Raw genomic sequence first — 13,728 nt, 5'->3', positions numbered from 1 at the left:
TTATTACTCATCTTATATCCCACTCGTATACCACTAGGCTCATGTGGCAGTGGTTATCAGTCGTTCATCTTTCTTTCTTTCTTTCTTTCTTTCTTTTTTTTTTTTTTCCAATCTCCAGCGACTGTTCTAGCGACTAAAAAAAAAAAAAAAAAAAAAAATATCGTTTTTTTTTTTTTCTTCTTTTCTTTTTATACCCTGCATTTAAGGGGAATGTTAGAACATTTGATATTATTCTACTTTATTATGTTTTCTTATAATAGGGTTTAGTCTATGGTTTCTTGCCTACTACTTGTTCTCTCTCGTTATAAATAGAGAACTATGTAAACATATCATAATATAAAAGATAATATACAATGTAATTCATTATATACTTTCGCTCTTTCTTCTATCTCTTCTTTTCTCTCTCATCTCTTCAATATATTTAACAATATATATGTCCTATATACAAAGGACCATGTTTATCATGAATAACACAAACTCTTATTAAATTCATCACAAATGAATTCTTACTAATGGGAGTGAGCTTATATTGAAAAAAGAAAGAGAGGGTGCTCAGATAATTAGGAAGCTCGCAACAACAAAACAACCATGCTAGGTAGCTGCTGAAAACGTAATGAACTTGGTACTGCAGATTGTTCCAAAATTGAAATGGAGTTTGCATCCCACCGTTGGTAGCTCTAATCGGTATGTTTCTATTTTGTCAAGTATTAGCTCAGCTCAAACCAAGAACGTTAGACAAGTATGCTTTTATGAATGCCGTGTATGTTTTGCAAGCGGTTACCCATGTCCTTACCTTTTGCGAAACCCTCGTCCATACATACTTCGACTCTATGTGACGCGTCTGTTACCTCATGTCTCTGCCACGTGCCCTCAAGCGGTGACTGTTGGAGTTTTGGACGCATTGGCCTTTGCCCCCGTTTTGGCCAGCCGGTGCTGCCTGCTTTCTTTTGTCCTCCCAATGGAAATTGGAAAACAATTATAAAATCACATTTATCATATCCCCATTAGACTTCTTATAAGTGATATTATTAATTCATTCATTCATTCTTTCAAAATTATCATTTTCATCTATAAAAATAAAATATGAAAAAATGTTGGTCCGTTCATTATTCAATTTTATTCCAATTATATATGCACATAAATTGAATACGTTAAACTCATGAATAAACTAAAAACCTACAATTACAAGGAATGTAATCCAAATCAAAGAACAACATGACATTCGAGTCAAGTGGGGCATCTTCAAATGGGTTCAAGTGATCAGCAACTTGACGGATATGGGTCTCTTTACAAACAAAACGGCTGACGTCTTCCAGTCAATGCGACTATGCGAGGATGGGTGGGGGGTAGTATGGGAAATAGCGGGGTCAATCACGGTCTTCGTTCAAACACCAGACCCTAGGAAGTGGGTGGGCTGACACGTTGAGAGCATTACCCACGGAGGCTCACCCCCCTGCACACTCACAGACGCATTTCTGCAACAAAGTCCTCACAAATTTTGGAATCCCAATTTCAAGCGTACCCAATTGCCTATTCCCCAAACTGCCCCCAATCCCCTTGTCATTTTTTCAAAAAGATACGGGCAATATACTTTCCCAATAATTTTCCCTTTAAAAGACCAGAAAAGCGGGAGTCTCGGTTAAAGCCATTGAGAGCGAGAGAGAGAGAGAGAGAGAGAGAGAGGAATGTAGGAGGGAGGCTTCGGAGTGAGAAGTTTTAGAGAGTGTTTGGAGAGAGAGAGAAAGAGAGAGAGAGAGAGTGAGAAAATAAAAAAAAGGGAAAGCGATATATTTTCCGGTGAAATGACGACAGGGATTGTACAAGACCAGAGTCTGGAAAAGCAAATGGGTTGCATGGCTGGGTTCCTTCAGATCTTCGACCGCCACCAGCTTCTCGCCGGGAAACGCTTCTACTCCACCAAACGCCTCCCTCCTTCTTCGGTAAGTTTCTCATTTTTCCTATTTAAAACATTTTCTGTCCTCTGTTTGGTTGCCCAGAAAAATGAAGTAAATTGACTTCTGCAAAATTTTCAGGCGGTGGATTCGACGGTGGAGTCGGAGAAGAGCATGGATTCTCCGGACGTATCGGGAGAATTGGAGAAACAACAACAAGCGAGATCGGCACCATCGCCGGAGAGACTGAAACAGTCTCAGCTACCGGAGGTCCGAACTCCGGCGCCGGGAACTGTAACTCCGGCGGATACTCCGACCAAGTCACCGCTTCCCTTCCCGATTTTTGAAATGAGAGAAGCCACAAGGACCTCATGGAAGTTCTGCAAAGATGCTCCCAGACTTTCTTTGGACAGCCGAGCCGTGGTTGATGCTAAGGGAAGCTTAAAGCCCAGAGAGATCCGTACAAACGCTGCATTTTTGTCATCTAGTCGATGCGATGAAGCGGCGGAGGACAGCGATAAGCAGCGCAAATCTCCGAGTGTTATTGCGCGGCTCATGGGGCTCGAACCGTTGCCGGATGCGGAACCTGAACCGGACAAGAAAGCGGAGCTCCGGCGATCCGCTTCGGAATCCAGGGTTTCCAGAGATCTGTTCCAGCACCGTTTCGTCGACGGAAAAAACAACAACTTCAACTTAAACTTTCCGATGAGGCAAACTCAGGAACCGAATTATCAGAGTAACATTCCGAGGACGGTGGTTGAAAACAATGCAGCTAATGAAACGCACAGTTTCGGTGACAGACGTGTGGATTCCAAGGGATTCGGCTTACGGAATGTGAGAAGTGGGGCAGCGAAAGCGGCGCAGTGCAGAGGAATGGGGCAGAGGAAGAGCTTCTTTGACTCTGCCGACTTCTTTCCGGAGCCGAAACAGAGCGTTTCGATCTACGGAGAGATTGAGAAGAGGTTGAAGATGAGAGGGATCGAAGAGCCGTCCAAAGACTTGGACACCTTGAAGCACATCCTCGAAGCTCTGCAGCTCAAAGGTCTCTTGCATTCCAAGAAACCTTCAAACCAAATGAGCAACAGGAATTTCGTTTACGATCATCGGAACCTTGAGTCTCCGATTGTTGTCATGAAGCCGGCAGGCACGAGATCGCCGGTGAACCGGCAGGGTCGGACGGGGAACGAATCTCCGCCTTCAAGCTTTAGATCGAGAGCCGGAACCCGGCGGCAGGTGAACGAGACGTTGCCGGCGGTGAGCCCTAGGCGTGACCGGACGGAGATTGATCGGAACGGACGGTACCAGACGAGAGAGAGAAACGGGAGCGGCGCGAATAGCCCGAGTAGAAGAAGACCACCGAGCATTGAAACGCAGAGGACAGTGAATGTGATTGATTCGGTGGAAAACAGAAGGGTCTCTCCGGTTCAGTCTCCTAAGGTTAGTGGGAGGAGAGTTGGATCAGATCAACAAGTCACCACTCGTTCACCGAGGATGAAACAACCGACGGCCGAGAATTATCGCAAGGATGAGAAAGTGTTTAGTACTCCAGCGGAGGACGAGTCATCCACCACCGTTTCGGAAAGCAGTATTAGCACTTGTTCACATGCGGATACAGAGGTACGCTAATAATAATAATAATAATAAATTAATAAATAAATAAAATATTTGTTATTTGTTGATTAATGTAAATTCTGTGGCACCGCACTGTTGTTGGTTGTAGAGGTCCAAGGTGGAGGATTATAAGGATGGTAGGAGCTTATTAGAGAGGTGCGATAAGCTGCTTCACAGTATAGCTGAGATGACGGCGACCGAGTTGCAGCCGAGTCCAGTCTCGGTGCTTGACTCGTCGTTTTACAAGGACGATTCGTCGTCGCCTTCCCCAGTGATGAAACGGAGCATTGAATTCAAAGGTAAAAAAAAAAGGACACTGGTAACTTTAAACTAACTAGTTTCTACTCAGAGATAGATATTGCATTTTGACTACGGCTCTGTTTTGCTAAATGTGGCCTTTTTCAGGCCTCCAGGCCTACTTAGGCAGGGCAGGGGCAGCACTAGTTGCTAGTTAGAGCGACTTATTTCCAGTCCACTCACATGAATCCAATAAATGCAAGCCACACAGGCACTGTATACTGCTGCCCCCACCCCCACCCCCACTTAGATTAAATTGGAAGGGGGGACCGAGACCTTTCTTTCTCTGAAAAATTACCTCATGGGAGAAAGAAAATCTCCTTAACTCTAAAAGTCTAACCCCCCCCCAAGTACACCGTAGCTGCTGCTGGTGGCGGTGGTCGTGGGAAGGTATATACCTCAGTGAAAATGACTTGACTGGTGTCCCTTGAGACCATTGACAGATGGTAGCAAAAATTACACCAGTTTAGTTGGTTTCCTTTGCCTACACTCCCAACTGACATTATTAACTTTTAACATAAGGATTGGAAGCAACCCTATTCATTGCTATGCTAGCTCAATAAGAGTGTCAAATTAAAGACCGCCCTTGTCTTGTTACTGTCACACTCCCTGCTGATATCAACTGTTTTTTTTTTTTTTTGTTTTTGGTGGGTGAAATTTACCAGATCAACCGGTTGAATTGGAAGATGACATATGGAGCTTGGCATTGTTTTCCATGGAATCAAAATCTGAAGGGAAATCCGGTGATTGCGAGTATGTGTACATATCGGAGATCCTCAGAGCTTCGAATTATTTACCCGAAGACTCCGATATATTCCTACTACTAGAGAAGCAACAGTATCTCAAAGGAAAGGACACCTCCGAGGTCCCAAGACTCCAAAGAAGGCTTATTTTCGACACCATCAATGAAATTCTCAATCGAAACAGAGAATTACCACCGTGGAAGCCCAATTCATGGACCAATTCCACATCATTGCAACAAATTTGGTCCGAATTTCAGAAGATTCGGGAGACGGATGCATCGGAGGACTTGTTCGAGGTGATCCGCGGGGTGCTGCGAAAGGACCTTACAGGGGATGGCGTGAGTGGATGGTTGGATTGGCCGATCGAGATGTCCGAAGCCGTTTTGGATATCGAACGGCTAATATTCAAGGATTTGATTGGCGAGACCATCCGAGATCTCGCTGCCTATTCAGGGAATTGTAGTAAAGTCTCGGCGCCTCGTAGGAAGTTGGTGTTCTGAAGGGGTGAGGGAACAAAAAGGAGGCAGGCTTATATAGTTTGTTTGATTTCTTTGGCTTCTTGCTCTCTGTCTCTCTCTCTCTCGTTTCTTATTTGTTTTTAAGCTTTTACTATCAGTTTTAGTTTGACCCTTTTTTTCCAACAAAAAAAAAAAAAAAAAAAAAATTTGGGGAAAATGTTAAATCTATGTACTCCTCCTAGCCTCCTGAGGTTCAGGCAAAATCTAACCGTTACTTTTTCAATATGTAAAAAAGGTGGGATTATTGCTATATTTTATCTTGGGAACCACAATTGAGATTTATATCTCGACTCTTCAAGAATATATATAGTATTTATTTATGCCTGATAATGGTATGAACACAACACAGATGTTTAGACATGGTTTGCGACCAAATAATTGTAGAGGTTTAAGTGGGAAAGAAGGCTGTTTTCTTATGCATGTGTTATGTCTTTGCTCTCCTATGGGAAAATAATATGGGAGTTTGGGGTGCTATTGATTGTTTGAAACGAAGAAAAGTCCATTCCTTTATTTTCTTCTTTAAGGGTAAAATTGTTATTTCACTTTTTTTTTTTTTTTTTTTTAATTCTATCCTTACGAAATAAGAGCTGGAGCCGGACTCCTTTTTTGATCCATTTCAAAGGAAACGGAAAGGGTCCTCCTTCATTGATTGACAGTGCGGCAGTTGAAGATGATGCGATGGATGATCATTTCAAGCATGGTCCATAATTAGCGAGCATTACACATCGGTCTTCCTCTCTCATATATATATATATATATATATATATTTTAAGAAGAAAACATTTCAGTCACATTCATTAAAGATAATACGAGCATAAAATTTTTAAAATATAGAGCAAAAAGTTTTAAAGCAATTATAGTCGAAATTACAAGGTAATTATAGCCGAAGTTACGAGATTACAAACGTTGAAAATGACGTCAAAAATACTATTATCTCAATCTCAAATAAGATCTGCTAACCATGACTAATCTTCAGATATAACAACAGATCTGCTCCAGAAAGACTCATTCTAATGCATAGGTAGTTCTTATTCCTCGACCTGAGAATAGAAAACTCTCATGCCGAAACTCTTCATCTTCTACTCGAAAGTTAGAATATAGATCTCATTCACAACCCAAGGGTCTGGACCATAAACAAATACTTCACGGATCAACAAGAGAACAAAGCCTTATTATAAGCAACAAAACAACATAAATATAAAATAAGGAGCAAATAATAGGAAGAAAAACAACAGAAACCGAAAAATACAGAAAAAATAAAAGCAAAAAAAAAACCAGAAAGCTAAAAAACAAGAGCACACTAAGCTAATGACGGCGGCCAGAAGAAAGGCTGATCGCGTGCTTGCCGTAAACTAAAGCTAGCATTGGAAGTGAATAGGGCAAGTGAAGTGCGGTGGGGGGCGCAATAACAGATCCGGTAGTAGACAGTGGACGACAAAGTGGCGCAGAAGAAATCAGCAGCGCACTCAAAGAACTGGGGTAGTTGAGTGAATCCCCCACGAACGGCATCCACAAAGTGTGCCAAAAACAAACAAACAAGCAAAAAAACAAAGACAAGCAAAAAATGAAAAAGAGGGAGAGTGAATAGCTGGGGAGGGAAGGAGAAAAAAAATCCAAGGAGGAAGAGGGGAGGAGGGGGAGAATCTCCCCCTCCAGGCGGCGCTTTCTGCTAAATCTCAATTTTCTTTGATGAGATGATAAACAAAGTGGTTAGTGAGTTACACAAAATAAGTTTCTTCTCACATGGATCAACTGATACTGCCCCCATTAAATTTCTTGTCTACATATTAAAATGATTCATAAAGCTTTCTTTTTCGGTTATGCACCTGGCACGCGTAATACTCTGCATTCATTCCCAGACTGAACCACTTTGGTGGAAACATTTTTGTTTCTCATAATTTTCATCACGTTTTTATTTTAGGATTAAATTTACTTTACCCTTTAAATTTTAGGGTTTTTTTAATTCGAATCCTAATGTTTAAAAATTGATGATATACTTTCCTAATATTTCAAAAAATTTTAATTCAGACCTTCAGTTACTAATTTTTGTCAAATTGAACGAAAATCTATAAAATTACATAATTACTTTCAATACATTTTTTTTTTTTAAATTTCCGTCAAATTAGACAGAAATTAATAATAAAGGGTCTGAATTAAAATATTTTAAAGCATTAAAAGAGTATATTGCTAATTTTTAAATATTAAAATTGAAATTAACTAAAACTTTACATAATAATAAAGTAAATTTAACCCTTTATTTTATTTTAATGGTCTCTATTAATATTTCTGTAGAAAATTATAAGGCGTTTGCTATCATAATACATAGAGCAGGCGAGCTGGGCCCTCTTCATAAACGTAGAGGGAAGGGGGACAATGGTGTGACTAGGCATTATTTCTCGGGGGGCCAACGTACATATTGCCGGATCCCCATCTGTTTTATAATTTTATTCACAAGGCTAGAAACTACGCCCATTAAAGGGAATTCAATACACCCGTAACTCCAGTCTCAGACTTACCCACTGAAGTGACTTCTTGTTTTTGTTTTTTTAATGACTTCTTGGCAGGGGATGGAATTAGGAGTAGATATTTTCTGCTTCAAATGAATTTAATAATATTTAACTAGTTATAGTAGATGAGTAATTTTATTTTTTTACTTTTTAAAGAGATAAAAATATTTTTTTACTATAACTAATTGAATATTTTTAAAATTCTAATTCATAGAATTAAGGAATTTGGATCTTGAATTGTGTACCAGAAAAATATTCAATTAATTACATTTAAAGGGTTTTTTTTGTTAATTTCTTAAAAAAAAAAAAAAAAACCCCACAAATATAATTATGAACCGAAAAAGATAGGGTTTTAGAATGAAGAGGTTATGGTTACTCACAATGGGCTGACAATTGTCAATCCAATGTTTAGCCATCAGAAATGTATGGGTCATGATTTTCCTATTACGATATTATTATTTAGTAAACTGATTGCTGCATGATTACCCTTTCTCTTTATTATATATTTAATGATCCACAATGGCAAGTTGGTGCCTATTTAGTCTGGTAAGGTCCATATATTGATCAACTTTCTTTTCTTTTCTTTTGTGCTCTCATTAATTAGTCTATCAAGTCAAAAACTCTCAACCACTTGATGTTAACACTTCGATCTTTCTGCACGAAAAGAATAAAAGCGAAACAAAACAAGTGTTAATTGAACCACATCGAAATTCATTGAAGAATCCGTATGATTTAATTTAATTTGTTTCTCAAATATGAAGAATTCTGGGCTCATATGCATGCTTGTGATTTCATTTGGCAGTATTTAATCATGCAGTGGACAATAATGGAATGAAGGGAGGGTGGGGTTGTGAAGAGATGAGAGCTAACTCACCATAACCATATAGTTGTGGACCTCAGTCTCTCTCCCCTGTTTTTGCTTTCTATTGTACGTAGGCCATGTTGCCCATATATCCATATCCATCCCCATTTCCTGGAATCCTTCCCTTTCCTTCCTTATTTCACATGACCACCCCAGCCAATCTCTCTCTGTCTCTCTCTCTCTCTCTCTCTAACAAAGAAATAGTGTTTTCTGCCTCCTATATTCATTCCATAACATCCCAAGTATCAAGTAGCTAGAGAGATCTTTAAAAGCAAAAGAAGCTATAACCAAGAGTTTCTGAAACGAGGCAAAACTGGGGTCCCTGTCATCTCAAAAGGGCACAAAGCTCTCATGCATGATGTATGAATGGGAGATGTGGAAGAGTGCACTGGCACAGGCACATGCACATGCCTCTGCTCTGGAGTTTTCCTACATTTAAGTGGTACATCTCTTATCTTTTTTTTTAAAGAAAAAGTCTGATAACTTGGTCACCTCATATGCCCCCCAAAAAAAAAAAACCCCCTTCATTTAATCCTGTCCAATCCTTGTCGTCCTCATCCTCATTGTTGTCTCCTCAATTGGGTCCTTTGCCAGATGTCTATTTGACCAGACAATGTGATTTCATTATTGGCCATTACTAAGCCTTCTGTGTGAAGCTCCTCCTATATATGCCATTTTGTACTATCAAACTATCAAGGGAAACCTGCTCCAATTCTAGTTGCGATTCAACAAGAAGCTAACCAAAAGGTTTATGACCCATCCCATGCATGGGATTTGAACCCACTTTTGAGCTAACTCATCTCTTTTTTCCCTTTTTCCTTTTTTTGCCCCTAAGCAAATCAACTCATCTTTTATTAATCATGTGGATTCCACCAACTCCAATTATTTGGAATAGAAAAACAAAAAATAGTAATAACAATTAGCTTATTCAAAAACTTAATGGAAAAATTAGTAGAAGGGCCGGGCGTGCTCTCAGGACTTCCAACTCCATGTTGATGGAAGTGGGGCTGAATTCTCTAATTGACAGTTCATCTTAAGCTTGTCCCACAAAGCTTGCATTGCCATCATATTTATATCCAAAATCTAAAAATTAGTGACTGATAAACGATTACAAAAAGCAATTGATTGCATCATGGAAAACAAAAAAAAAAAAACAAAAAAAGGGTTGGGTGGCATGGGCTAAACTACCCTATGATAAGGGTATTTCGTCCAATACAAAACCACCCTCACACCACTTTTTACGTTTTTATCTTTTTGTCACAATTTGAATGAAAAGTCCAAAAAAGATTTAATTATTGCATCCGGAGATATTGAATGGGATCTCATTCCTCATTTTGGGATGTAAAGTTAAGAGGAACATCATAATAAGTGGAGTGGGAATCGCTGACCTAGCTTCACCTCCAAAAAAAAAAATAATAATAATAATAAAAAAGGTTTTGTGTTTTTTTTTTAATGAAGTTTAATGCTACAAAACAAACATTAAAAATTTGATGTCATTTGAATAATGTCATTTAGGAAAACGACATTAAGCTTTGGATGAGAATTTTTGTTTTGCGCCGTTTAGGGCTCAAACGACATGATCACTGATGTTTGAACACAAATGACATCACTTTCTTTAGAATGCATTTTCTATGCGGTCATAGAGTGCATCTTCTATGTGGTCATTGTACAAAATGTGTCTTTTGTGCCACCAATTAGGAGGTGACACCTCAACCCATTATACTAAACTTACACTAAAATAAAAGACACAACCGCACTTGATCATACCAAATAATAAACAAAAATAAAATAAAAAAAATTAGGAGGGGTGGCCGCCCAACCAACCCCAGTGAGAACCCTAGTGAGATCTGGGGTGGCACGCGGCCACCCCCGACCTATGGGGTGGCTCGCCGGCCAACCCAAATATGTCTGGGGTGGCCGCATGACCGCCCCATGGCTGGCTGGGGTGGCAACGCGGCCACCCCTTATGGCCTAGGGGTGGCGGCCAGCCACCCAGAGGTGGCTGATCTATCATTACAAAGCATTTTTTAATTTAAATTTTTTTAAAAAAAAATTGATTAAACTTGATATAATCAGGTGGTTTGGTTTTATTTTGTTAATATGTTCCATGCTAAAGTGTCAAACCTTCATTGATGGGCACAAAAGGGTGGTTTTTGTGCACCATCCTCATTTAAGTTATTCTCCTTTCGTTAATCTCGTTTATTGTTCAATTGGCATAAATTTTAATGTCGTCATAGTTTTTGTGCACCATCCTTATTTAAGTTATTCTACTTGGTGACGTGTCACATTTGCACGTCACTACTTGGTGACATGTGCTGGTTCCCCCACACTTTACCACTGGGTTTGCATGGGGAATCAGCGTGCAGTCTTTTAAAGTTTTTTAAAAAAAAATTTCTGAAAATTTTGGTGACCAACTCCAGGCCCACGGCGTAGCCTTGGGTCAGCCTAGATCTATGGTCTAGACCAATGGCTGGCCATGGGTGAGTCAAAAGCATTTTTTTTTTTTTAATATTAACAACGGGTATGTTTGTTAACTTGTTTTATGGGTTTTTTTTTCTTGAAAAAAATATTTTATTGTGAAACATGCTTTTATAATTTTAAGAATGTTTTGTATTTTAAGTTGTTTGTTAGTGTTATAGTTTAAAAACGGAAAACAAAAGACAAAAAAAATAAATAAAACAGTTTTAATAAATATAGCCAACATGTGGCTGTGATGCACAAGTATACATACCCCCAATAGAACACTTCTCTCCATCAGCTTATTTTAAAAAAATTTCAGCTCCTTGAAATGATATGGCCAAGCTTTTATGTCTGCTTTACGCACTTTTCTTCATTCTCTATTTCTCCCACCCATCGCATGCAATTAGGGTTTACGATGTTGTAAGTTTTGAAGCTAAAGCCGATGGCACAGTGGACTCGACCTTGGCCTTCCATAATGCATGGGCTGCAGCTTGCGCATCAGCAGATTCTAGCACCATAAATGTGCCAAAGGGAACCTACTTGCTTGCCTCTTTGGCCTTGGGTGACTGCAAAAGCTCTTATGTCACTTTCCGAATTGATGGAACGCTAATGCCTCTTTGGGATGGGGCGGAGGCGGATTATCGTAATGATTATTGGCTCAGCTTTGAAGGTTTTACCGGCGTTTCCATTACTGGAGGATCACTCGATGCCAAAGGCCCTGCCTTGTGGGCTTGCAAAGCTTCCGCTGCTGACTGTCCCACTGGAGCCACAGTATCTACTATATTCATTTATTTTTTTCTTTCCTATTTCTCCCTTCTTCTTTTTTTAATCATTTTCTTTGAGATGCATGCATGGATCATCACTGTATCTTCTCTGACTAAAAGCTTTTAATATTCTTAATTATTTATCCTGTCAAGTTTTAATATAATAACCAATAACATAATTATCCAATCCAACTTAATATCTTCATGTTTTACTTTATCTATTCCATGCATACACCAACCAAAATTTTCATGTTTTTACTAATTATAATCTTCATTAACTTTTTCTTTGATCTTGTAGTATTCTTTTCTTTATTAAAACACACACACACAACTTGGATAATTATGTTTATTAAGGGTATTGATGGATTAATGTCAGTAAACAGTCAGATGTTCCATATTGTGTTTAATGGGTTCCAAAACGTACATGTTGAAAGAGTGAAAATCATAGCCGCTGGTGACAGTCCGAACACAGATGGCATTCATGTCCAATTATCACAGGATGTCACAATAATGGAATCTACCATCAAAACAGGGGATGATTGCATCTCCATTGGCCCTGGAACGAAGAACTTGTGGATTGAACGCATCAAATGCGGCCCTGGTCACGGCATTAGCTAGGTAACATAAAATTTAGTTATATATATTCATCATACATGATGAAGGCTAAACAATATGAATATATATATATTGTTGCAGCATAGGAAGTCTTGAAAAGGACACGGATGAGGCAGGGGTCCAAAATGTGACAGTTAAGAATGCTGTTTTTATTGGTACCCAAAATGGGTTGAGAATAAAGTCATGGGCTCGGCCTAGCAATGGATTCGTCCAAAGGGTTCGCTTTTTAAGAGCTATTATGAAGAATGTCCAAAATCCCATTGTTATAGACCAAAGTTATTGCCCTCACAACATCTGCCCTACTCAAGTGAGAAATCTTAACAACCTTGGATGAAGATCTTACTTATTTATTTGTTACTATAATCCAACTCAACATATATATCTTGATGTTTTCCTCTTTCTTTCTTTTTTTTAATAATAGGTATCGGGTGTAAAAATCAGTGATGTGATATACCGACATATTCGAGGAACATCTGTCACAAAGGTTGCAATAAAATTTGATTGTAGCTCCAAGAACCCTAGCACTGGGATTAGACTTGAAAATGTCAATTTGACTTGTCCAAACCAAGTGCCTGAATCATCTTGTAGGAATGCAATTGGGAACACCCTTGGCTTTGTCCAACCTAACAGTTGCTTGTTATAAAGAAACACAAACCATGTTTTGTACTTGAAATTGTTGGGATCATCCTATGAAAATATATACAGTGATCGTTGCTTCAAAATAAACCAGGCTACATTATTAAAAATATACATATTACTTATATGGAATTTCGGCCTCTCCTAGACATATTAAGCTATTTGAATTTTCTTTATTTTTTCCTCACATGTTGATGATAAACACGACTAGCACTTGTTCTTTGGGATTTGTTCTTCAAATCTTCTCTTTGACAACTGAATATAACCGTTAGTTAGTGTGGCCTCACTAACTCTTCTCAATTACTTTGAGAATAAACTAGAAGCATAAAGTGAGGGTATAAACTCAATATTTTTCTACATCTCTGTGCATAGCAAGTAGTAGAATGTCTTTTTTCCACACACTCTAGGCTTTCTTCGATCCTTTATTTATAGATTTAGGTTTACTTAGAGATGTGGTAAAAGAGAAAGTTTTATAACCCTAGAGTTACTAGGGTGCATGCATAGCTCCTTTGGGCTACAAAGCCATGGAAGAAATAACTTTCCCACACACCTAGGGCAAGGGTTGTAATCCTACCTCATCCTCACTTTAACCCATGCATGGTGTTGGGTTTTATCTCTTTAGCCCAATGTTCCTTTTATTTGGACTATGCCTAGGAATTAAATTTGTTAGCCCAATCTTCGACAAATAATAGCTTCTTGAGAGTTTAATTCTCTAACCCATATATTTATAAAATAAAACAAGCTTTATGAATTTATCCTAAGCCCATGTTCTATAGAATGAAAACCAACCTAAATAAATAAATAAATGAGGCCCAAAAACAAA

The 13,728-nt window shown here is 38.8% G+C and overlaps 2 protein-coding genes across 4 annotated transcripts; both read left to right on the top strand.

Moving 5' to 3' along the window:
- The first annotated feature begins 1,460 nt into the window (after window positions 1-1,460).
- TRM5 (zinc finger CCCH domain protein) lies at window positions 1,461-5,343 on the top strand. Its single transcript, XM_059582492.2, has 4 exons — window positions 1,461-1,940; window positions 2,034-3,509; window positions 3,613-3,802; window positions 4,466-5,343. Exons 1-4 carry the CDS (start codon window positions 1,803-1,805, stop codon window positions 5,041-5,043), a joined length of 2,382 nt encoding a protein of 793 aa, XP_059438475.2. The 5' UTR covers window positions 1,461-1,802; the 3' UTR covers window positions 5,044-5,343.
- A 5,880-nt stretch (window positions 5,344-11,223) lies between these two features.
- On the top strand, window positions 11,224-12,912 carry LOC132169053 (polygalacturonase-like). 3 transcript variants are annotated; one of them, XM_059580143.2, is made up of 4 exons: window positions 11,224-11,661; window positions 12,009-12,265; window positions 12,348-12,576; window positions 12,691-12,912. In XM_059580143.2, the coding sequence occupies exons 1-4, from the start codon at window positions 11,224-11,226 to the stop codon at window positions 12,910-12,912; spliced, it is 1,146 nt and encodes a 381-aa protein (XP_059436126.2). The 3 variants fall into 3 exon arrangements, with proteins under 3 accessions (XP_059436126.2, XP_088375379.1, XP_088375381.1); XM_088519253.1 differs by having other exon boundaries at window positions 11,224-11,662; window positions 11,965-12,265; XM_088519255.1 differs by having other exon boundaries at window positions 11,224-11,707; window positions 12,010-12,265.
- The last annotated feature ends 816 nt before the right edge of the window (window positions 12,913-13,728 follow it).

This window comes from Corylus avellana, chromosome 1 (assembly GCF_965113065.1).
Source record: "Corylus avellana chromosome 1, dhCorAvel1.hap1.2, whole genome shotgun sequence".
NCBI classification, from domain to species: Eukaryota; Viridiplantae; Streptophyta; class Magnoliopsida; order Fagales; family Betulaceae; genus Corylus; species Corylus avellana.
The sequence above is the reverse complement of the archived record's forward strand: the minus strand, read 5'-3'. Positions and strand labels throughout refer to the sequence as shown.

Coding starts and splice junctions, on each gene's coding strand:
- LOC132169053 (XM_088519253.1), top strand. CDS start 11,224: ATGGCCAAGCTTTTATGTCTGCTTTACGCACTTTTCTTCATTCTCTAT. Junction 12,266..12,347: donor TGCGGCCCTGGTCACGGCAT/TAGCTAGGTAAC, acceptor TATATATTGTTG/CAGCATAGGAAGTCTTGAAA. Junction 12,577..12,690: donor ACAACATCTGCCCTACTCAA/GTGAGAAATCTT, acceptor TTTTAATAATAG/GTATCGGGTGTAAAAATCAG.
- TRM5 (XM_059582492.2), top strand. CDS start 1,803: ATGACGACAGGGATTGTACAAGACCAGAGTCTGGAAAAGCAAATGGGT. Junction 3,510..3,612: donor GTTCACATGCGGATACAGAG/GTACGCTAATAA, acceptor TGTTGGTTGTAG/AGGTCCAAGGTGGAGGATTA. Junction 3,803..4,465: donor ACGGAGCATTGAATTCAAAG/GTAAAAAAAAAA, acceptor GAAATTTACCAG/ATCAACCGGTTGAATTGGAA.